We start from the raw sequence: 26,166 nt of genomic DNA on the forward strand, positions 1-26,166 counted from the left end.
TGCAATGACACTAACCTGAGACGGCTGACTCTCTGCAAGGGCAGGTGATGGTAGAAAATGTTCGTGACGCCAGTGCCAATTAAACGGTGGCACGCCGTTTGCTGATAGCAGGAATAAATGAGGAACACCGTGATGTTAAAACAGAACTCCAACTTTAGTAGTTTTAAATATAGAGACATTCACAGAAGCGCAGTTCCTTTGCATACAGTCGATTTTTCAATACGGTTGATGCAGGCAATACAGATTGAGCAAGGTGACTACAGAGTGTTAAACACACAGGACTTGCAGTACAGGAGCTTGCACTCTATCTCTGACTGATCCTGGAACATAGCAAATCTTCTCCAAGGCCCAATACCTTAACTCTGGCGTATATCCTTGGTTCTCTCTTTATAAAGTACCTCCTCTGTTATCTTGAGTACCTCTTGCTTCTCTGGATTTTGCCTCTGTCTCTCTCCCTCTTTCCTCAGACTCTAGAAGTTTCTGAACAGTGGTCTTCCTGCTTCTGCATATATATATATTCAGGAGGGGAACCTTTTCCTTGGATTCGGAACCCGGTTACAGGGACTGCAATACCCTCTCCTGGTCCGCAGGCTTCAGGCCTGGACTTGTCTCTGACATAGTCTAAGCTCCAGCTTCAGACTACAGGCTGCAGCTTTAGACAAACACTTAGACTAGACTCCCCTTCACTTCCCTGACTGGGCCTTATATAAACTAGGGCTCTCTAGCTCCCTCTAGTGACTAGAAGCTGGAATGACACCCCTAGCAGGCCTGTACATGCAAGTATAATAGTAACAGGGAAATACATAACATTACATTACATGACAATTTATAAAAATGACATATACCAACTTCCCCATAATTAAGGGGGGACGACAGCACACCAAGTGACACTTTTGTAGTGACGGGCATTACAGTCCCCGTACACTACAAATGCCCCTTTTCTGGTGCATGGAGATAATAACTCTCCCACTTGATATTCTGGCACCACAGGTTCATTCCCCCATTAAAAAAACTGAATAACAGTGATCAAAAAGTTGTACTTAAAGAGGACCTTTCATGGGATTATTTGTTAGAAACTGGTTTGTTTACCAAATAGGGCGGCCCCTACAGATGCAAGCACTTTTTTTATTTTCTAAAATACCCCTCTCTTCTGGCAAGCCTGATATGTTAATTTAGACCATCGGTATAGGGAGGAGGAGATGACCGGGTTTCTCAATGGGTGTGTCTTTCACCCTGGTTGTAGAGTGGTCCAGTTGCAGTGGAGAGCGTCACAGCTAGGGAGAAAAAACAGCTCACCTTCTCCCAGCATGCCGGGCTTTTCCTCCCTTCAAAAATAATGGATCTCAGACCAAAATGAGCAAAACAGATGCTCAAAATAAAGGATCTGTTTTTTATTTTTTTTATTTTCTCTTCTGACGGATCAGAAGAACGGAAAACTAAACGGTGATGAGAACCTAGCCTAAACTAGGTAAAGCAGTTCAAAAGTTTTGACCACATAAAGGAATGTACTCCAAACGTTAAAATTTAGACGTGGTCATTGATGTGTTGATGACCCTCAGTCCTGAAAGGATTAAAGCATGTATAGTGCATGGGGCATTTACTGTACAAACGAAGGCATACACTCTCGGCATACATTCTATTGGATGGTATATGTACAGTGTGGTGCTGTTGTCCCCTAGAATAATTTCTTCCTGGCACCTGAAAAATTATTCTGTAGAGTATATGTGGTAGAGTATATACGTGGCAGGAAGCTCGGTGGCTCAGCGGTTGGCAGTCTGGTGCCTTGCAAGCAATGATCATTTTTGTAAAGCGCTGTGGTATAAGTCAGCACTATATAAGTGAGTAAAATAAATGATGTGCTACCATGTGCATAAAACCTTATTTATGTGAAAAGTCTAAGGCCCCTTTCACACGGGCGAGAATTCCACACGGGTGCAATGTGTGAGGTGAACGCATTGCACCCGCACTGAATCCGGACCCATTCTCTTCAATAGGGCTGTGCAGATGAGCGGTGGTTTTCATGCATGACTTGTGCGTTGCGTGAAAATCACAGCATGTTCTGTATTCTGCGTTTTTCACGCAACACAGGCCCCATAGAAATAAATAGGGCTACGTGAAAATCGCATAGCATCCACAAGCAAGTGCGGATGCGGTGCGATTTTCACGCATGGTTGCTAGGAGATGATGTTAGTAAATTGATAAAAGTCACTTTACTGTATTCACTGAATTATTTTCCCTTATATCATGGTTATAAAGGAAAATAATAGCATTCTTAATACAGAATGCTTACTAAAATGTTGCTTGAGGGGTTAAACAATAAAACAAATTAACTCATCTCATCCACTTTGCAATCAAGAGGATGAGGTGAGTTAATTTTTTTTATTTTTTAACCCCTTAAGCAACATTTTACTAAGCATTCTGTATTAAGAATGCTATTATTTTCCCTTACAACCATGTTATAAGGGAAAATAATAACATCTACACAACACCTAACCCAAACACGAACTTCAGTGAAGAAGTTCAGGTCTGGGTACCACATTCGGTTTTTTATCACGCGCGTGCAAAATGCATTGCACCCGCACGATAAAAACTGAACAATGCAACGCAATCGCAGTCAAAACTGACTGAAATTGTGTGCGCACTCGCGCGGGTTTCCTGCAAAGCACCGGGGCAAATCCGGGCGCCCCTGTGTGAAAGAGGCCTAAGGCCTTTTTCACACGAGCGTGACGGATTGGCTCCGGAAGCGTTCAGTGAAACTCGCGAAAAAGTTCAGTCAGTTTTGTCTGCAATTGCGTTCAGTTTTTTCCGCGCAGGTGAAATGCGTTTTTCACTGAAGCCCCATTCGCTTCTATGGGGCCAAGGCTCCGTGAAAAACGCAGAATATAGAACATGCTGCGTTTTTCATGCAACGCAGAACTGATGGGTGAAAAAAAAAAAATCATGTACACAGACCCATTGAATTGAATTGGTCAGGATTTAGTGCGGGTGCTATGCGTTCACGTCACGCATTGCACCCGCGCAGAAAACTCACTTCTGTCATAGGGGCCTAAGGGTATGTTCACACTGCTGTTTTTTTTTCAGCATGGTTTTTGATGCATTTTTATGACACTTTATTTTTTTTAACCAGCTGGTGTTTACTTCACTACAAAACCTCACTTTCAACTTGTGGTTTTTGGCAGGAATATGCACCAATAAAAAATGCTGAATATGCGCAAAAAACAAATGGACACATACAGAGCTGTTTTTCAATGCTTACCAATCATTTCAATGGGATATTCAGCGAGGATTCCGATAGGGCATGCTGCTTCTTTTTTTCCATGTGGAGCAAGTGCTCCTTCCTATTGAAACAAATTGCTGTTTTGAGACGTTTTTTAGGGGCTGAGTTTGAGGCGGAAATGCTCAACAATCATTGCCAAAAACTTTTTACAGTACTGTAAAACTTAAAGCATCACTGAGTGTTCATAAAACTTTTGATATAGCATATCTAAGGTTTTGATCTATGGAATTCTAAGTGCTAACACCCCCACCAATCACTAGAATGAGGAGAAAGATGCCCTCAGGAGACGGAATCGAGATGGGTTCATAAACTTTCAATTGAGTCTGTCTCCTGCAGCGAGAAGAGAGAGTGAGCTATCTCCTATCTTCTCATTTTAGCAATCTGTGGGGTTTTAGCATTTAGACCCCTCTGCCAAATCAAAACCTTTGAAATGTCACTATGCATATCAAAAGTTTTTTGAAAGCTCAGTGACCCTTTACCGAAATATCTATCTGGCCAAATGTACACATTTATAAAATGTTTTGTGTTAACTATTGCAGGTACTAACTGGATGATTGAAATCTTGAATTTAATTAAACACAAAGGTGATTGTGAAAAAAGTAATACTGTACCTATCTATGAGAGATCACCATGGTACGAAACGGTTGGCTCTCGAGAACTAATCCAAAAGATGGAATCTCCAAGAATAATATCTTCCCATCTACCTCCTCACATTTTTGCTAAATCTTTTTTCAAATCTAAGGCAAAAGTAAGTAAAACACGACACTCTGCTTTGTGAGACTAGATCCATGATTTTTTTGTTTAGGATAATAGCAATGACATTTATTGGGTATACAAATAGGAAGTGGAATACAATACTGAATTCCAAATGCTTCCCTTTCATTTGAGCTCTGTAGTGTTTCTTACTGGACTTAGAACCACAAATGACTTGGCACAAGCTAAACTGAGCTTCAGAGGTACCAGGTGTAAAGACAAAGGGTCAGGACCAGGTGAAGTGTAGTAGAAATTGAGGCACTCAGGTTTTTGTTGCAGTTAAGAGTTTTTTTATTCATGCATTATTTTCATATTCCAGTTGCCCAATTTATGCCGAAATCAGAAAATAGACAAAGCTGACCGGACGTTTCGGTCTCAAACAGACCTTCCTCAGCGGTCATAAATTATTTTATCTGTGAACAACAGGTACATAGGATATATCGTCATTGACAACCGGTATGAAAAACAAAGAAAAATGAAAAAGCAAATAAAAGAATCGATGCACAAGCTATTCTGTTGCAGTTATTCTGTTTAGTTCGATGTGGTAGGGGGATTGCATTCAGATCTTGTAAGGCATTATGTAAGGTAGATTGTGGGTAGCCCCTATCTAAGAATTTCTCGACCATGGTTTGAAGTCTCAGGTTTTTGGTCACCTCTTCAGTGACAATACGATCTATCCGTGTATATTGTGAACGGGGTAGTGATTCTTTTGTGGCTCTGGGGTGGCAGCTACTGTAATGTTTGACTATTGCGATCAGTGGGTTTGTTATAGAGATCTATGGTCAGGGTTCCCCTGTGGTCAATTCTGACCAGTGTATCAAGGAAACTAATTTCCTCCTGACTAGTATGTAAAGTGAAACCAAGTCCATCGTGTACCTGGTTTAAATCACTGATGAAATCTTTGATGTATTGTGGATATTGGGTCCTTCCATATACAGAAGATGTCGTCGATGAAACGAAGCCATACACTTGCGTGTTGGCAAAATAAAGGGTGTGTGTACACATAATCTTCCTCAACTGCTGCCATATATGCGTTAGCGTACGGAGGCGCCACATTAGACCGCATAGCGGTCCCCTTTCTTTGGCCATAGTAAGTGTCCCCAAATAGGAAAAAGTTCTTAGTAAGCACAATTTCAAGAAGTTTCAGACAGAACTCTTGTTGTATGGAGTTCAAATTGGAGTGATTCTGTAGTAGTCTGGTTGTGGCCTGTATACCTCTTTCATGTGTTATCGATGTATATAGACTATTCACATCTAATGTCAATAAGGTTCAACCTGGTGTCATGTCTGAACCTTGTAATTTATTGAGGAAATCTGTGGTATCCAGTAAAAAAGATCTGGAAGTCTTGATCAGTGGTATAAGGATTTTCTCCAAGTAAATAGCTAAGGGAGAAAGAATGGAGTCAGTTGAAGGTGATCCATCAGCTGGCAATATGCCTAAGTCACAAATTGTTAATCTGGGCATTTAAACATATTTAAAATAGTGCAAAAGCTACACCATGTACATAATGCCAACATTAGACACATATAGCAGATAAAATACACCAGAAAAGCAGCGTATAAGGCTACTTTCACACTTGCGTTCAGAGCGGGTCCGTCTGGTGTCTGCACAGACGGATCCGCTCCTATAATGCAGACGTTTGGATCCGTTCAGAACGGATCCATCTGCATTATAGTTTAGAAAAAATTCTACGTGTGAAAGTAGTTCAGACGGATCCGTCCAGACTTTACATTGAAAGTCAATGGGGGACGGATCCGTTTGAAAATTTTGCCATATTGTGTCAACTTTAAACGGATCCGTCCCCATTGACTTACATTGTAAGTCTGGACGGATCCGCTTGCCTCCGCACGGCCAGGCGGACACCCGAACACTGCAAGCAGCGTTCGAGTGTCCGCTTGCTGAGCGGAGCGGAGGCTGAACGCTGCCAGACTGATGCATTCTGAGCGGATCCGCATCCACTCAGAATGCATTGGGGCAGTACGGATGCGTTCGGGGCCGCTTGTGAGACCCTTCAAACGGAGCTCACAAGCGGAGCCCCGAACGCTAGTGTGAAAGTAGCCTAGGTGCATCTCAATAAATTAGAATATCATCGAAAAGTTTATTTCAGTAATTCAATTCAAAAATATTTGGAATATTATATAGCCTTATTACATACAGAGTGATCTATTTAAGCATTCATTTATTTTATGTTATTGTTGATGATTATCGCTTACATCTAATGAAAACCCAAAACTCAGTATGTCACAAAATTAGAATTTTGTGATGAAGTTCAATATTGTAGACTCATGGTGTCAGACTCTAATCAGCTAATCAACACAAAACACCTGCAAATGTTTACTAAGCCTTTAAATGGTCTCTCAGTCTGGTTCAGTAGGCTACTAAATCATGGGTAAGACTGCTGACTTGACAGTTGTCCAGAAGACAATCATTGACACCCTCCATAAGAAAGGTAAGCTACAAATGGTCATTGCTAAAGAATCTGGCTGTTCAGAGAGTGCTGTATCCAAGCACATTCATGGAAAGTTGAGTGGAAATAAAGTGTGATAGAAAAAGATGCACAAGCAACATGGATAACCGCAGCATTGAAAAGATTGTTGTCATGAACCAGCAGGTGTGAGCCCATTGTGCCATGTGTCCTACCTCCATTAAGGGTGTTGTCTAAGTGAACCCCTCGTTCTTCACAGTACCCCTGATGGTGGCGATAGACTTTCCCAAGGGAAACACCAGGTCGCTACCTCTTGAGAAGGATTGGCACACGAGGCAGCTAGTCCAGATGGCCCAGTAGGTACTAGAGCAAAGTACCAGAGGTACCGACATATTCAGCACCCCGAGTCATGACCAAGAGCAACAGTGCAGCACCGAAGGATGAGGCGAAGTCAAACAAGCAATAGGAAAGGGAAGCCGGCACAGGTACAGGTCAGACAATTCGGTTCGGCAACAGGAGAGTCAAGGCAAGCAGGCAGGGATCAAGCAGGTAGCAGAGTCCAGGTACACAAGCACCGGTCAGGTAAACAGAAACACAAGCAGACATATCAGCAACCTTTGCAGGACACTAAGACCTTGACACTCAGGCATCTGGGAAGGGGGCTGAGTCACTTATACTGTATATGTGCAGGAGGGCTAGGATTGGTCAGCGAGGTCACAGGACGCCATAGGGACGCCTCCGGAACAGGACGCCATAGGGACGCAGCTTAAATTTTCTTGGGTGAAGTACTGGCCCTTATCTTTCTGGGCCCTCTAGCCTCCTGACTGCATAGGATTATAAGCGGGACATATCAAATTGGTCCCTTGGTCCTATGCTTACCATCATCTGCGTCTCTGGTGCTGTGTCCTCAACTATATCCTAAGTATATCTGATTTATCGTGTCATTGATGATGGTTGTATCCCTGACCGTGAATGCCCCCTGATGAACCTAGTAATAGGGGAAACGCGTAGGGGCTTATGTGAACCAGCCTGGGAACGCACCGCTATGATGCCCCTGTGCTTGGCTTTGCATTAATATAGGTGATACCTACCCTGTTCACCTTAACGTGATTTGGTCTATGTCTATCTATCAGTGTCCCTCAGGGTAATTTATTACCAGGGACGCACTATTACACCCGTCAGCTTCCTGGGGAGCTTTTTTCTATTGTTGGAGAGGAGGGTAAACGCAGGGCAGTCAGCCCAGGCACGAGGACAGGGAGTCTCCACCATCAGGGGACGTCCCTGGGCTGAGGTTTTAGTCAGGGTGAGCATAGGGAAAGGATAGCTTTACCCACTGCTCCCCCCAGCTGCCTTGTGTTTACTCACCACCTAACCAGTGTATCGATGGCTGGCTCCCAGGAGCACTTTATATTGTGTATTATTGTTGTTCGTCTCACTATTTTTCACTGGTGAACCACCACGGTGGTAGTATTTTATAATTTATGAAGTAAAAGTTAAGTTTTAAAGGGATCAATACTGCTGGACACTACTATATATACTTATAGTAGCATACAGTAATATATTAACAACATTACAATACACCTAACTACACTAAACACAATACAATATCTTACAAAATTCCACCCCAAACTCTACCTAAAAATACACTTACACACACACTATTAGCAGCTCCCACCCACCTGGCTCTATATTGTCCCTACGGAAGACAATAACTTACAATATATGGGCAATGAGAATATGGTGGCTAGGGTTAATGATCTGCAGGGCATGAATTGCAGGGGTATAGGGATTACAGGGGTTAAACTGTAGGGCTAAAATAAGGCAGGGGTTACAGCAGGGGTTACAGGCAGGGGCAGACAATGCGACTGCTATGGGGCCCAGGGCAAGAGGGAAAATGTGGAAAATGTTAAATTGAACCAATATGTGGTTAAAACCATGAGAGACTAAACTTAAATTCCCCATAATGTTATCCCAGTGATCTGATTGAATCAATTCCTTGCACACGCCCTTTCCCCCGGAGAGTGTATATTATTAAATTGTGCTTTAAGTAAAGCATTATAACAGTGAGAAATCCTAACGCTCTGTGCTGAGTTTACTATCAAATCATTAAAAAATGTGGAAGTATCTATGTGAATCAAAGATTTTTATTTTATTCTAGAAAGAGCAGAACGTAATTGAAAATACCTAAATTAGGACAGATTCAATATATTTTCCCTTTGTGCTAAGTCTAAAAAACTAAAGACAATTTCCATTTTCAACCACCTGGGTAACATAAGAAATATTATTCTTTTGCCAATACTGATCCGCAGCCAGTTCAACTAAGGCCTGTAAGTAATAATTATACCATAGGAGTGTACAAAAAATAGATCCCTTTGTTCCTAACCATTCTCTAATAGTACCCCAGGACTTACTAAATAGCTTCGCAGCGACTCTATAGTCCTGTCAGGGACTAATTAGTTGGCCAGATTCCAATAAAGTAAAAAAATTATTATATGGAGAAATCTTCACCAGAGTCTTACAGAGTGGACCTTTCTCCCATTCACAATATATCCATAGCTGTGATGCTAAAAAGTTTCCCTTGAAACAAGGGAGGTTTAACCCTCCCTGTTCTATGGGCTTGTAGTAATACTCCAATTTAAGCCTAACTCGCTTCCTCCCCCAAAGTACATCGTTAATGATTCTTTCGATAAGTTTAAAAAAACGTATCTTCAATCCATACTGGGGAATTTCTGAGGATATACAATAATTGGGGCAGGATTACCATCTTCACTTGGGAAATTTTATCGCCTCTAGATAACGAAAGTCTGAGCCATATTGTAGTATAATATAAAACGTCATCAACATATAGACGATTGCCTTCAGATGATACGAGATGTGCAGCACATGAAACTACGGATACTGGAAGCCTGTGCTAGCATTTCTCCTGTGGTGTTGCTATCAGTGTGTGAAGAGTGGGAGAAGAGGGTTGCATTGACAATCCAACACAATGGGCAGCACATTGAACACATTTTATAAGTGGTCAGAAACTTGTAAATAACTCATGAAAGAATAAAGTTACGTTAAAACCAAGCACACCATTGTTTTTCTTGTGAAATTCCCAATATGTTTGATGTGTCAAATAATAAAATTTTGAAACCGCGCTGCTTGAGATGATGTCATCCAGTACACAGGTGAATGAATCAGGGCACCAGCCTCTATCCTCCTCTCCCAGAGGATTCGATCCTCCCCAGACCGCCTCCTCTGCAGGGTTGAGATAATTGGCATATAGTGAAGCACCCTCTTAATAGTTGGTTTAAAAGGTTTTATTCTACTCACAAGCAATGGTAGACAATAGGCATATCACAAAGATAAAATCCGTAACGTTCCTGCCCGATCCGGGTTTCGCTCTCTGGCTTCCTCAGGGGCGACAACTGCGCATGTCCGCAGTGGGGCCCTTTAAATAGCCCAGCTTCCCAAGTTACGGGAGCCATTGTTCATTCAAATCATATTAAAATGTTGCAATACAAACAATGATTTTCACATAATTTTTAAATCATATAAAATACAAACAGTAATTTTCACATATGTTTTGAAAAGAAATCCTTTCTCAATCAAAACCACTTGTTTCCCATGTTTCCCCTCTCGGGTTACCGCAGCTTTATGGTGCAAATAAACTTCATTATCCTTTCCACTGAACTCTTTCGTCTCGTGTCATATCTTCTGTTATTATCAATTTCCCTTCTATTCATACAGCCTATATCCAAATTTTCTCAAACTTTCCACATTTTTCTATACCGTTCATAATGCAATCACCTAATCACCGCCCACTATTGGTCACGTCATTCGGGGAACTCTCAACCTCCCCTCCTCCTCATGACGTCCACATCACATGATTCAACCGCCCAATGGGCGGCCACTCCCCATGACGTAGCCCGAAGGTCCTCAAGAAAAAAGGTAAAGAGCTCACCAAATAACGTCACCCATAGGAATATTACTTATCCCATATCTACACTAAGCATGGTTTTAGATCAAACTCTATATTTAAACCACCTGGCTGCAGGGTCCCTAGTTGGTAGATCCACTGTACTTCTTTCCGATTGATTTGTACCAGCGAGTCGCCTCCTCGCCAGTGTGGTTTAACCACTTCTACTCCAGCGAACTTCAAGCCCCGCGAGTTCTTACCATGCACGAGCTTGAAGTGAGCTGACACACTATGGCTCATCAGGCCTTTCTTGATGTTCCGTATGTGTTCCTGGATCCTTATTCTCAGCTTCCTCACCGTCCTACCAACGTACTGGAGTCCACAAGGGCACTCCAACACGTATATTATACACTCATTCTCGCATGAGCAGTTTCCTTTAATTCGAAACTCCCCTCCATTTTTTTGGGATACCATACAGTTAACAGTTCTCAATCTTCCTTTTGTATTACGGTTTTTACACCCGGTGCAGAACCCGCACCATGTGAATTTCCCTCCCTCCTTACTCAGCTTTACACCCACTGGGGGGATGACACTATGAACAAGATTTGTTCTGATATTAGTCGCCTTCCTAAAAATAAAGGAGGGATTGTCAGGTATGACTTTTCCTAATATTGGGTCATTCTTTAGTGTACCCCAGTTCTTTTTCACCACTTTTTTAATATTGTCCGACATTGAGCAGTATTTTGTTACAAAGGAGAACATGTAGTCCCTCTCATTCTTTTTTTCTTTTTCTTTTGTACATTCCTTTTCTTTCATTTTTTCTTCTTCTACAGTCTGGATGCATGCATCCAGGCTGTTTCTTCATACCCCCTTACATTGTGTCCTATAGTCTTCCACTACTGTGCAATTCCGGGCCATTCTTTTAAATTGCCCTTTTGGTATATTTTTGAGCCATGGCCCATAATGGCAACTTTTCATGTCGATGTATGAATTGACATCCGTCTCTTTAAAATAAGAACTGGTTTTAAATAGGCCATCCTCTATCCGTATACATAAATCCCAAAAATTTATGGAAACATTGCTGAACTCCCCCACAAACCGCAAGTTCCACTCATTGTTATTAAGCCGGTGGATAAAGGTCTCGAGTCCCTCCTTCTCTCCTTCCCACACTAGGAGACAGTCATCGATATATCTCCTCCAGAGGGTCAACCTACCCCCTGGGGTGTCCGCTCCTAGTGTGGGAAGGATGGTGCTCTCCTCCCATGCCCCCATAAAGATGTTCGCGAAACTAGGGGCGAATTTCGCCCCCATCGCCGTGCCAATGCACTGTACACAGTGGGAGTCCCTAAACCAGAAATAATTGTAATCAAGACAGTAGTCCAGACATTCCAGGATAAAGTTCCCCTGCAAGTCTCCTATTTTTGGGTCCTTTTTAATCCTACTCCCTACCGCTTCTATGCCCAATTTTTTGGGGATTACTGTGTACAGGGATGCCACATCAATTGTGGCTATCCATGTAGTCAGTGTGGGCAGGCTCAGATCTTTTATAAGTTGTATCACTGCCCCTGTATCCTTCAAATGCGAGGGGTTTTGCGTTACATATCTCTGTAAATAAAAGTCAATGTATTCTGTGACTTTACATGTCAGGGAGTTTAGCCCCGAAATTATAGGCCTCCCCGGGGGGTCAATCAGGCTTTTGTGCACCTTTGGCAGGTGATATATCACCGGCACTATAGGAAATGGAACGGTCAGGTACTCAAACTCTTTTTTGTTTAATATCCCTTTTTTGAAGCCATCTACTAATATACCATCAAGAATTTTTTATATTCAAGTGTAGGATTACTTTTTAGCTTCCTATAGGTGGTCTCATCAGATACCAATCTCGCCATTTCAGATTCATATTTCTCCTTACTCATCACGACCACCCCTCCCCCTTTATCGGCGGGCTTAATTATTATGTCTGGATTCTGTTCCAGATCCTTTAGGGCCTTTCTTTCATCAAAATTAAGATTTTGTGTCACCTTACTCGTATCCTTTTTTTCTAATTCTTTCAATAAGCCTGTTTTAAATGCTTCCACACATTCATTATTGCGATTTTTTGGATAAAACGTTGATTTCTCCTTTAAATGTGTATGCACAATACCCTCCCCTTCATCTGCCATTTTACTTTGTGGGGCCGGATTATTTATCCAGTATTTTGCCATGTTAATTTTCCGAATGTATTTATGAATATCCAGAAACATCTCAAATTTATTCATCTTCTGGCTGGGCGCATATTTTAAACCCTTACTAAGGACACTCTTTTCTCCTTCCGTTAAAGTGTGACTACTCAAGATTCCTCTTATACTTCCTTGCTCGTTTTGGTTTTTGGGCTTGTTCTTCCCTTTTCCCCGTCTTCCTCTGCAAGACTTCTTTTTAGTGGGGTCCTCACTATCTGTTCTTTTATCTCTCCTTCCCTCTGTACTCCTTTTATACTCTGGTGAGGAAAATTTTGTTCACCTTGTTGTTTTGACCTTGGTCTTTCTCCCTCACTATTCCCTCTCATACAGTTCTCTACGTGACCATTCCCCTCATAATTAGCCCTCTTCTCATACTGATTCGGACCATAGTTATCCTGCGGTCTCCATTTCGGCTTTCCATTATATCCTCCTCCTTGATACGGCTGTCTGTATTGCTGTCTGTGTTGATATCCTCTATACCCACTATTCTGTCCATAATTGCCATTATGTTGTCCTCCATAATTTTGCTGGTACATATAATCATTACCTCTCCCAAAGTTGGGCTCATATATACGTTCATTATCTCTATTAGGCTGATATACACAATCATTATTTCTATTATAATACCCATAATTGCGCTGCGGCGCATAATCATTAAATTGGTGGTTTTTAACATAATTTTTTTTGAAAAACTTTTGCCTTCCGCCCCCATTTTCCGTGTTCCTAAAGCCTTCAGTGTGATATCCTTGGTTAGGATTCTTTACACTGGATTCATCCACATGTGCCACATCCAACATAGTCTGCTCTGTATTTTTATTCTTATTTTTCCATTTATAGACCAGATCCACCTTATAATCATTGCAGATCTTTGCATATTTTTTCTGCTTTTTACTCCTTATATCCTTTTCGGATTTAAGTACTGCTTCCTGACATTGTTTGCTACATTTTTCATATTCCTCGCTATTGGCACTTTTCACTGGTTTAATCACCTCTTGCAGTTCTTCAATTTCCTGATTAATCTTTCTTAACTTATTTTTCCGAACATTAATGATGCACTGCATTACTTTCCATGCACATTCATTCAGTACTTTTTCCCATCCCACTAAATCCTCCTCCTCCTCTGTAATCAGAGGGAGTTGCCATCTCAAACCCTCTGGGATCCTGCCCTCCATTAGGAATCGCTCCAGGGAGGCAATGTCCCAGTTGGTTCTTACTTCCCTAATGAATTCCCTTTCTAACTTTACAAACAATGTCCGCATATCATCAATCCCTTTTTCATTTTCAACAGGAGTATCACCAAAAACATCAAGATTACACTTGAAACTAGCTCTGAAATCAAAAATGTCCATGTTGGTAGCAAGACTTGACAAACCTACAAACACGATATAAAATAAAATATAAAATGTCAGTCCTGTGTCCCAAAAACGGACAGTTACTTGCGCTGCTGGTTCCGGTGTAGTGTGGTAGGTAGTTCACACTGGATAATCATGTAATAAAATTTTGAAACCACGCTGCTTGAGATTATGTCATCCGGTACACAGGTGAATGAATCAGGGCACCAGCCTCTATCCTCCTCTCCCAAAGGATTCGATCCTCCCCAGACCGCCTCCTCTGCAGGGTTGAGATAATTGGCATATAGTGAATCATCCTCTTAATAGTTGGTTTAAAAGGTTTTATTCTACTCACAAGCAATGGTAGACAATAGGCATATCACAAAGATAAAATCCGTAACGTTCCTGCCCGACCCGGGTTTCGCTCTCTGGCTTCCTCAGGGGCGACAACTGCGCATGTCCGCAGTGGGGCCCTTTAAATAGCTCAGCTTCCCAAGTTACGGGAGCCATTGTTCATTCAAATCATATTAAAATGTTGCAATACAAACAATAATTTTCACATAATTTTCAAATCATATAAAATACAAACAGTAATTTTCACATATGTTTAGAAAAGAAATCCTTTCTCAATCAAAACCACTTGTTTCCCATGATATCCCAAAAAAATGGAGGGGAGTTTCGAATTAAAGGAAACTGCTCATGCGAGAATGAGTGTATAATATACGTGTTGGAGTGCCCTTGTGGACTCCAGTACGTTGGTAGGACGGTGAGGAAGCTGAGAATAAGGATCCAGGAACACATACGGAACATCAAGAAAGGCCTGATGAGCCATAGTGTGTCAGCTCACTTCAAGCTCGTGCATGGTAAGAACTCGCGGGGCTTGAAGTTCGCTGGAGTAGAAGTGGTTAAACTACACTGGCGAGGAGGCGACTCGCTGGTACAAATCAATCGGAAAGAAGTACAGTGGATCTACCAACTAGGGACCCTGCAGCCAGGTGGTTTAAATATAGAGTTTGATCTAAAACCATGCTTAGTGTAGATATGGGATAAGTAATATTCCTATGGGTGACGTTATTTGGTGAGCTCTTTACCTTTTTTCTTGAGGACCTTCGGGCTACGTCATGGGGAGTGGCCGCCCATTGGGCGGTTGAATCATGTAATGTGGACGTCATGAGGAGGAGGGGAAGTTGAGAGTTCCCCGAATGACGTGACCAATAGTGGGCGGTGATTAGGTGATTGCATTATGAACGGTATAGAAAAATGTGGAAAGTTTGAGAAAATTTGGATATAGGCTGTATGAATAGAAGGGAAATTGATAATAACAGAAGATATGACACGAGACGAAAGAGTTCAGTGGAAAGGATAATGAAGTTTATTTGCACCATAAAGCTGCGGTAACCCGAGAGGGGAAACATGGGAAACAAGTGGTTTTGATTGAGAAAGGATTTCTTTTCTAAACATATGTGAAAATTACTGTTTTTATTTTATATGATTTGAAAATTATGTGAAAATTATTGTTTGTATTGCAACATTTTAATATGATTTGAATGAACAATGGCTCCCGTAACTTGGGAAGCTGGGCTATTTAAAGGGCCCCACTGCGGACATGCGCAGTTGTCGCCCCTGAGGAAGCCAGAGAGCGAAACCCGGGTCTGGCAGGAACGTTACGGATTTTATCTTTGTGATATGCCTATTGTCTACCATTGCTTGTGAGTAGAATAAAACCTTTTAAACCAACTATTAAGAGGGTGCTTCACTATATGCCAATTATCTCAACCCTGCAGAGGAGGCGGTCTGGGGAGGATCGAATCCTTTGGGAGAGGAGGATAGAGGCTGATGCCCTGATTCATTCACCTGTGTACCGGATGACATAATCTCAAGCAGCGCGGTTTCAAAATTTTATTACATGATTATACAGTGTGAACTACCTACCACACTACACCGGAACCAGCAGCGCAAGTAACTGTTCGTTTTTGGGACACAGGACTGACATTTTATATTTTATTTTATATTGATGTGTCAAATGACCCTCTTCCTATTGAAAAAAAAAAAGTTGGATTCAAAATGGCCGACTTCAAAATGGCCGCCATGGTCACCACCCATCTTGAAAAGTTTCCCCCCTCACATATACTAATGTGCCACAAACAGGAAGTTAATATCACCAACCATTCCCATTTTATTAAGGTGTATCCATATAAATGGCCCATCCTGTAGAAATCCAGTGGGGATTTAATCTAAATGGGGGCCTAATCTTAAATCTATCTTCCACCATACATAACTTAATGGAAAGAGGGAGATGATCCGATCGAGACCTAGCCTCGTATTTCATAGTTCAAATACTTTTTATTTATCAAGGTTAGATCTATCCTAGACATGGATTTACTGGATTTACTAACACAAGAATATACCTGTTTCCCCCGCCCCAAATGTCCCCATACATCCACAAAACCAGATTCCTGGCAAAAACAGGACAAAGGGGACCCCGGGCATGGAGTACAAGCATCCCTTTCCATAGAGATCCTATCCTTTTCTGGATCAATGACACAGTTAAAATCTCCGTTCACTATGGAAGGGCATTCAGGCCGTCGATCCATAAAGGTTAGCAAACAGTTGAGTACATAAAAAGAGAAAGGAGGTAGAATTTAAATAAAGGCTAAGATGCAAGGTTTCCCAAATAAATTTCCAAAAAGGAAAACAAATCTCCCTTGCTTATCAATGGAGGATGCCCGGCAGACAAAATCAATCCCTTTATGAATTAGCATTGTTACTCCTCTTGAATAACTAGGGAAAGTAGAGTGATAAGTCTGCGCGGCCCATCCCCCACCAATACATGGGATCTCCCCCTAAGTAAAATGGGTTTCCAGTAAGCTAACAATCACTGGGAGACATCTATAAACTTTTTATTTTATCACCTAGACCCCGAACATTCCAAGTTCGAATTTTAACCGTCATCAATCAACCCGGGGAAAAAATAAAAATTCTTCCCTAAGTGAATTTTTCCTACCTTTTCCTCCTCCACCCTGGGAGACGCATCGCAACCCACCCCTTGGAATAAATCCCACCCCTCCCTCCCCCCAACCCTCCCAGAAAAGTCAGGAAAAAAAATCTATTTCCATTATTCCAAAATCATATCCCTATCTCGTGAGAGTAGTAACTTCGCAAGAAGTGTCAGCGGATGTCTTCTACACAGAATAATGGAGAGAAATGCTCTATCCCAAATTTCTCCAAAATTAAAGTCTGAATCATATCTCCAGGGTTGTCTCCTTCCATGCCTTCTGGTAATCCCAGAATTTTCACATTACTTCGCCTGGACCAATCTTTTAGAGCCACCATTTTTTTTTAAGGATATTACCCTCTGATCAATGTGTCTCCACCTGATACAGAATCTTAAATATAATCCCTGTTATGGCCAAATCCCAGAAGTCTAAAGTGCAAAAGTCTTTCACATAATAATAAACATCAAGATGTAGTTAAGCAGGGGCATAAATATACTAAATTAAAGTATATCTACCAGATACAAGCGGAAAAATACATAAGCAAGTCCTTTAAAAAAATATGTCTCCACAACTGATATATTTAGATATATTAAGATTAATGATATGTTCTGATGTCCATTCCATCTTTTTGCTGTATCCTATAGAGAAATCTTGATCCACCCAAGAATTTAGTATAAATAGTAGAGGATTACATGCAAGAGTCACTAAAGAAGGAGCCGGCAGCTCCTAAACGCGTATGGTGTAATTACTGTAATCCAAGACATCCCCAGTATCATTATAGCTGCGATATATGAGAGCAGAAATAAATTGCTGGACACAGAATCCAATACTACTTAACAAACAGCGCGCTGTATCGGAGGGTAAGCGAGGAGCTCCAACATGTGGGACACCACGTGGGACACCAAGTAAAGGCATTGCACAAGTTGATACATGGGGAGCCAAGAGATCCGGCTGAGAGCAATACACAGCGCTCGCACAGATGATAAAACCTGGAAAGACATCGATGTGGTAAAGTCTAACTTAGCAGTAAAAGAAAGTCACACTCTCTATATGTATTCATACTATACTGATAACAACCACTCTAGTTACCGACCATAACGCTATATGGGAAGCAAATAAGAGACATATTTGCACCTTAAAAAAAGGAAATAAAAAATAACAAATATATTGATAATCATGAACACTGATTCTTAAATTATGTATATCATTTGGATCAAGTAACATCATTAACTGTCTACAATCATGAACACTGATTTATAAATGAAATTGAATCATGAATAATAGTGTGGAGCGAGCATGCTTGACCGAATACCGAATGTGCATAGGAAGGGACAGGCAGTGTAGGGAGTGTAATAGGAAGATTTTTATACAAAAAACTTTTCAGAGACCCAAAAGTCCTTTTAAGGACTATTGTGTGTGACAGCAGCAATATATATTTTTAGCGCATTCTGCGCAAAATACCGTGTAATAGGCCGCTGTGGACAGTAAAATTATCCGCGCCAGATCTTGTGTGTAAATTGTGCGCATCCCTAAAATATCAGTGACATCCAGTGCACTTTTTCTGTAGACGGTTTCCCTGGGGACAGTTAAATTATCCGCGCCACATCTCCTGTTCAAAGTGTGCGCATCCCTAAAATTTCGGTGACATCCAGTGCACTTTTTCCGTAGACGGTGTCCCCTGCGGACAGTTAAATTATCCGTGCCACATCTCCTGTTTAAAGTGTGTGCATCCCTAAAATATCAGTGCACCTTTTCCTTAGACGGTGTCCACTTCTGACAATGACCTTAGCAGGGCCACATCTGCTGTGTTACGTTACGTGTGGGCTTCAAAAAACTTTCTGTGACATAAAATGTAATTTTTCAATAGACGGTGTCCTCTTATGACAGTGACCTGACCAGACTCACATCTGAAGTGTAACGTATGCGCTTTGAAAAATTTTCTGTGACATAAAATTTTATTTTTGAATAGACGGTGTCCTCTTCTGACAGTGACCTGACCAGGCCCACATCTTCTGTGTAACGTGTGCGCTTCAAAAAAAATTCGTACATAAAATACAATTTTTCAATAGACGGTGTCCTCTTCTGACAGTGACCTGACCAGGCCCACATCTGCTGTGTAACGTGTGCGCTTCTAAAAATTTTCTGTGACATAAAATTTTCTTTTTCAATAGACTGTGTCCTCTTCTGACAGTCGAGAGTGGGTAATTTGCGCGCCCCCCTTGCCTTCCTTGGATGTGGTAGCCGTTTCTCAGGCTTCCTTTCCGGAATCGAACACTGATTCCCCGTTATCCGTGGTCACCATGTTAGGCGAATAAAAGAACATCGAAAGTTGATAGGGCAGAAATCCAAATGGATCATTGACGTCACGGGCGATCAGGCAGAAGTTATCTAGAGTCAACAAAGCAGCAACAGGCCCTCGCCCATAATGTTTACAATGGTCAGCTCACCTGCAGGCCCTCAACCATAATTTTTTCGATGGTCAGCTAAGCAGCAGGCACTCTCCCATAAGAGTCTGGTCAAAACAATCCTCACCGCCGGGGGTCACGTAACTAATTAGCAAGGTTATCGGAATTAGCCAGACAAATCGCTCCACAAACTCAGAACGGCCATGCACCACCACCCACAGAATCGAGAAAGAGCTATCAATCAGTCAATCCTTTCCGTGTCCGGGCCGTGTGAGGTTTGCCGTGTTGTGTCAAATAAAGACGCAGGCTCCACTCCTGGTGGTGCCCTTCCATCAATTAGTTTAAGTTTCAGCTTTGCAACCATACTCACCCCGGAACCCAAAGACTTTGGTTTCCCGGAAGGTGCTCGGTGGGTCATGAGAATAACGCCGCCGGATCGCCTGTTGGATCGTCTTAAAACCTTCGACTTTCGTTGTTGATTAATGAAAACATTATTGGCTAATGGTTTCACTGTGGCTTGTCTTGTGCCAATTCACGAATTTCACCTCTAGCGGCGCAATACGGATGCCACCAGCCACCCCTCTTAATCATGACCCCAGTTCCGAAAATCAACAAAATTTTGGGCTGAACTTGCACTTTATATACAAGTGAATATATAGGAAAGAATGTTTCCTAACAATTTTGCCTCTAAAAATCGATTTCATCTTTGGTTTTGTGCGTATTATTGTCAGTCTGTAAAAGTGGCGTACTAATCGGACAACATAATTCCTAGCAGCGACCTGGGAGTCAAAGATGCATCCAGACATCCTCCCCATGCTGTTCCAGAACCAATTCGGTGGTGTTTCCATCAATTTCTGACATTTTCCTATGAACCAGGTACCCTCCCCTCTTTAGAGCAGGGGGTATCTGGTTTAATGCTCAGGTTCTCCCATTGACTTATATTATACTCGGGTGCTCGGTTACACACATTGACGACGGGGATCGCATTAATATCTCTATTACACTACGTATAATTCCAGACACAAAGTTATAAAGAAACATGATAGTGAAACATTTATATTAAATTAGAAAAAACACTAGAGAGGAGCGAATCGAAGCTGACGAAGTGGAATTCATTACGAATTTCAAGGAAAATTAGATTTGCACCGAATGCGAATTTCCTCGCGCTTCATGGTAACGAATCACATTTTTCCTAAAATGGCTGCTGCACGTTTTAGGACATGGAGAAGGGAACTCTGGGAAGGCAGGATCACCCATACTGACATGCATGCAGCCAATCAGCAGCCATCCCTGTGATGTCACAGCCCTATAAATACGGAAGCCATCTTAGATTCTGCCATTGACCAGCGTACTTTGTGCAGGGAGAGACGTGTCTGCAGGCAGTGGGACAGTGATAGAAAAAACTTCACTGTGCTAAAAAAAAAAAAGATTTACAAGTGCAGCGAAAGGATCGGGAGGAATTATTCCACAGCATTTCTGTTGAACAGGGTTCAGTCGGGGAGGTGACAGCCTGTGTAATAGGAACATTCCTATTAGACCTTGCTGCACTGACTGAGCACACAAATTGCCATTATACAGCTCTGTAATTCCAGCAATCCGTTCTTATTAGGGTGCAAGTGCTGTTTGATACAAGCATTAACAGGGGTTATTACAAGGAAATATTTCTACATCTTATTTGCCCTTGTGCGGTGCACTTATCTGTAGAAAATACTTTTGTGGGGTCTTTTAGCAGAAAATGAAAAAATATATTTGTCACTCAGCGGTGTAGTTATTTCTTGTAAAGACTTTTGTGACATGTATGAGCGCAAAAAGAAAAAATACATTTGCCGCTCAGCGATACAGTTATTTCTTGTAAAACCTTTTGTGACGTGTATTAGCGCAAAAAGAAAAAATACGTTTTCCGCTCTGCGGTGCAGTAATCTGTAGTAAAGGTTTTTGTGGGGTGTTTTAGTGGAAAAAGAAAAAATATATTTGCCACTTAGCGGTGTAGTTATTTCTTATAAAGCCTTTTGTGACGTGTATTAGCACAAAAAGAAAAAATACATTTGCCGCTCTGCGGTGCAGTAATCTGTTGTAAAGGCTTTTGTGGTGTGTTTTATCGGAAAAATCTAAATACATTTGCCGCTCAGCGGTGTAGTTATTTCTTGTTAAGCTTTTTGTGACATATATTAACACAAAAAGAAAAAATACATTTGCTGCTCAGCGGTGTAGTAATTTCTTGTAAAGCCTTTTGTGACGTGTATTAGCACAAAAAGAAAAAATACATTTGCCGCTGTGCAGTGCAGTTATTTCTTGTTAAGCTTTTTGTGACATGTATTAGAACAAAAATAAAAAATACATTAGCCGCTCTGCGGTGCAGTAATCTGTTGTAAAGGCTTTTGTGGGGTGTTTTAGCGGAAAAAGAAAAAATACATTTGCCGCTCTGCGGTGCAGTAATCTGTTGTAAAGGCTTTTGTGGGGTGTTTTAGCGGAAAAAGAAAAAATATATTTGCCACTCTGCGGTGCAGTAATCTGTTGTAAAGGCTTTTGTGTGGTGTTTTAGTGGAAAAAGAAACAATATATTTGCCGCTCAGTGGTGTACTTATTTCTTGTAAAGCCTTATGTGACGTGTATTAGCGCAAAAAAGAAAAATACATTTGCCGCTCAGTGGTGTACTTATTTCTTGTAAAGCCTTATGTGACGTGTATTAGCGCAAAAAAGAAAAATACATTTGCCGCTCTGCTGTGCACTTATCTGTAGTAAATGCTTTTGTGGGGTATTTTAGCAGAAAATTTTTTATATATTTGCTGCTCTGCAGTACAGTATTCTGTTGTAAAGGCTTTTGTGGGGTGTTTTAGCTGAAAAAGAAAAAAGCTTAATCCAATCAGGTAACGAATTTATCAATCTCACCTTTATACAACCTTAGTAAAAAAGTCATGATAAATTCCAAGAAACAAGGTACATATGTGATGCATTTATAATTCTTGGAATTAAGATATCTAACCATAATCTTTGTTGACTTTAGCTTTGTTCAGATATTTCGCGGAATTATCTTCGTTTATTTTGTACCGACATTTACCTGATAAAAAATGTCCTTCACTTATCTAAACCAGAGGTGAACGTCCAGATACAAAAATGCTTATATCTATAACCCGTATTAATGTAAAATATATATCTAATGCATATGTTAGATATATGTGTAACAGGTATATATGTGCATATATATGTTTCTGCAGCTATGATGCCATGCATTCAGCAATTCTCTCTTCATGTACCTCTATCATAAATGTGGTCTTTTTTGCTAAAGCATGCATATCTCTTTCTAGCCATGCGGTTTTAAGCTTCAGACAACCATTTCCTCTTAGCTTGTGTTGCTAGACCTCATTTCCTGTTTAGCTTGTGTTACTAGACCTTGCTGTCATAAGAGTATAAAATATTTCCTTTAAAGAAGAACTCTGCATATTTAATACAAGCATATAAGGCTGAATTATTATATATATATGTGAACGTGTGTGGATATAGACATAATTTCCTTACAATCCCCTCTTTGATCCTATGGAATTCCCATTCCATATGATCACTCCTTATACCACACACCCCTTTTCGGTATTTTTCTCAGAGTACTTCCCTTTTTAAGGGTGACATATTCACAGTTTCATTCTCTGAATCATCTGCTTACTAAACGGTTCAGGAAAGTTTTGATCTTTCAAGTCCTCTAGTTCATTGGTATACTCCCTGAACATAAATTCTTCCTCATACAAGTCCTGCATAGTCTTTGGATCCTTTGGACTAAGTGGTTTTGGATAGCCTCTTAGCCATCGCTCATATCTACTTTGCAGGCTCGGGGGTATGATCAAAGCCATTTCTTTTGTAGGCATCTTGTCCGGAAGACTCATGTTTGTCCGGGGAATTTCTTGAGGACTCCTTCTGGCGTCTTCTTGAGCCGGCTGGCGTGTATCCACTGTGGACTCTGGTCAGTAAGGACAGCCGTTCGAGCCACTCTTAGAACCTCAAATGGACCTTGGTAAATTGGACCAGTCTTGTGGCGGGCAGCTAGTTGTTTCACCAGAACTTTGTCTCCGGGCAAGAACGGATGAGTTGGGTCTGTGGAAAGAGGAGGAAAGGTGACAGCAACCTTATCATAATTTTCCGAGAGTATACCTACCAAGTGTTTCACGTACTGTTCCTGCAAGGCAAAAATGTTACTGTCAGTATCCGATTCTTCACGGGTATTAGGGGGTCGACCGAATAACACTTTATAAGGCGACAACCCTGTTTGTTTATTTGGTGTCATTCTTATTTGGTAGAGAATGGCGGGTAGAAATTTCAGCCAATCTTTCAATGTTCCTGAAGTAGCCTTTTTTAACCTATCCTTAATGGTTCTGTTCATTCTTTCCACTACTCCAGCGCTTTGGGGATGGTAGACTATGTTGAGTTTCCACTGGAAACCCAAAATCTTTGTCAGTTCTTGTATTAGTTTGGATTGGAAAGCAGGTCCCTGATCTGAATGGATTACCCGAGGGAGTCCATACAGCGAAATCCATTGATTTATCAATGCTCTAGCTGTCACACCAGCTGTTTCTCCTGAAGTAGGTATGGCTACACACCATCCAGAGAACCTACAGACTATTACAAGCAGATATCTTATATTCCCGGGTTGCTTTGGCATGTGTGTGTAATCTATCTGCAAATCTTGCAGAGGGCCTGTAGGTGGTGGTAGATTCCCATGTCTTCCGTGTGCTTTTCCTTGAACATTATTCTGTGCACAAGTCATGCATGAGTCGACCAGATCGTCTATCAATCTCTGCAATTGGTGTGTACAGAACAGTGACTTGTAATGTTCTGAGATGTACTGTTTTCCTAAATGTCCTGGACCATGAAGATAAGATATTAGGAGTGGTGCTGATGCAGTAGGAACCCCCAATATCCGATCTTTTGTCCACATACCTGTACCTGTCGTCTGCAGTCCCTGAGATTTCCAGTACTTGATGTCCTCACTGGTAGACTGTTTCTGAAGTTGATATACTACTGACTCCCAGTTTTCACTTTCAAAGTCTGTCATGAATAATAACTTACTTTCCCTTCTCGTGTCTCTCTTGGCTGCCATTTTTGCTGCTCTGTCTGCTAGGTTGTTTCCCATAGCTTAATAATCTCCTTTTGCAGAGTGTCCTTTCACTTTTATCACACTTATGGCTTCTGGCAATTGAATTGCATGTAGCAAGTGATCTATGTATTTCTGATTCGCTACCTTCTTCCCGTCTGCTGAGATATACCCCCTATTTTTCCATATTAATGCATAATCATGCACTGTTCCAAATGCATAGCTACTATCAGTATAAATATTCACTTTGTGTCCTGCGAATATTTCACAGGCTCTTGTGAGCGCTACCAACTCAGCTTGTTGTGCTGAAGTCGTGACAATTGGTTCAGCTTCTATCACTTGATTTGGGAGCATGACTACTGCGTAACCTGTTTGGTATGTCCTGTCATCTGGTCTTGTGCAGGATCCATCCACAAAAACATCTATACTGTCAGTCTGTGGTGTGTCCTTTAAATCCTCCCTAGGTGTTGTGCATGACAAGATTACTTCATCACATCTGTGTTCAGGTATTGGGTCTACTTGTTCGTCAGAACCTTCACGCTTAAGTCTCAAAAGTGTATGCAACAATCTTATCACTGGTGAGGTGTCTGGACATGTCTTTATCAACAGGTTTGCCGTACTGAGTAATATGGTCTCATATCCGGACAGTCTCTGAGCTGTCATGTGTTGTGTGGTCATGTTTTGAAGGAGGGACAAGACTGTATGAGTGGTGAAAAGTTCCATTGTATTTCCATGGACTATCTTGGTAGCATCCTTTACTGACATAGCCGGGGCTGCTAATGCTTGGAGACAGTGAGGCATTCCAAGAACTACAGGAGGTAATTTTTTCGATAAGTATGAAACTGGCCTGTTTCTCCCCCCATGTGTCTGTGTCAAAACCGCTGCATAGGTTTCTCCAGATACCACGCAGTATAATTGGAATGGTTTTCCATAATCTGCCAGGGTCAAGGCTGGGGCTTGGGTCAGGGACCAAATCAATCTCTCAAAGGCTTCTACTCTGTCCTCTGTCCACTCCACTACCTTTGGTGCTTCTGTGAGTGTAGTTTTTCTTAGCATTGAATCCCAATGGGAGCAATCGGGAATCCACTGCCTACAATACACTATTGACCCTAAAAAGGACAGCATTGTAGCTTTGTCCATCGGCCTGCTTAGGGAGGTCACTGCCTTGACTCTAGCGGGTGAGATCTTTCTCTCTCCTGCCTCTATTATGCACCCCAGATACTCTACCTGGGTACTTGCATATTGGATTTTCTTCTTCGAGGCCTTTGCTTGCCAAGTGGTCTAATAAACTCCCTGAATCTATTTCGCAGGCTTCTAACTCCGAATTGGAGAGTAAAAGGTCGTCTGTGTACTGTATTAAGGTGGATCCCCTCTTTGGTTCCCAATCTTCCAATGTAGCCTTTAATACAATAGAAAAGGCTGCTGGGCTATCCCCAAAACCTTGTGGGAGACGGGTCCAAGTCACCTGACCATCATCAGCCCACTGAAAAGCAAAAAGATTTTGTGCATCCCAAGCCACTGGTATGGAAAAGACGCATTACTGAGGTCAACTACAGTGTAATATCTGGATCCCGCAGGAATGGCCCCAAACACAGCTGTAAGATCTGCCACCAAGGGGGGAAGTGGGATAATTGCCTTGTTTACCTTCCTTAGATCCTGTACCAGCCGCCATGTGCCATTAGCCTTTTTTACGGGATTTATCGGGGAATTCCAGGGACTGACAATTTTCCTAAGAATTCCCATCTGCAAGTATTTCTCAATTTGTGGCTTTATACCCT

At 41.6% G+C, this 26,166-nt stretch overlaps 1 protein-coding gene across 2 annotated transcripts in view; it reads left to right on the forward strand.

Moving 5' to 3' along the window:
• The window catches only part of LOC121002884 (sulfotransferase 2B1-like), a 178,320-nt gene that overhangs the window by 70,159 nt on the left and 81,995 nt on the right, over positions 1-26,166 (forward strand). For both annotated transcript variants that reach the window (XM_040434522.1, XM_040434532.1), the window contains one exon: positions 3,817-4,025. In XM_040434522.1, the coding sequence (XP_040290456.1) occupies positions 3,817-4,025 (209 nt within the window). The remainder of the gene's footprint in view (positions 1-3,816; positions 4,026-26,166) is intronic.

This window comes from Bufo bufo, chromosome 1 (assembly GCF_905171765.1).
Source record: "Bufo bufo chromosome 1, aBufBuf1.1, whole genome shotgun sequence".
Lineage (NCBI taxonomy): Eukaryota > Metazoa > Chordata > Amphibia > Anura > Bufonidae > Bufo > Bufo bufo.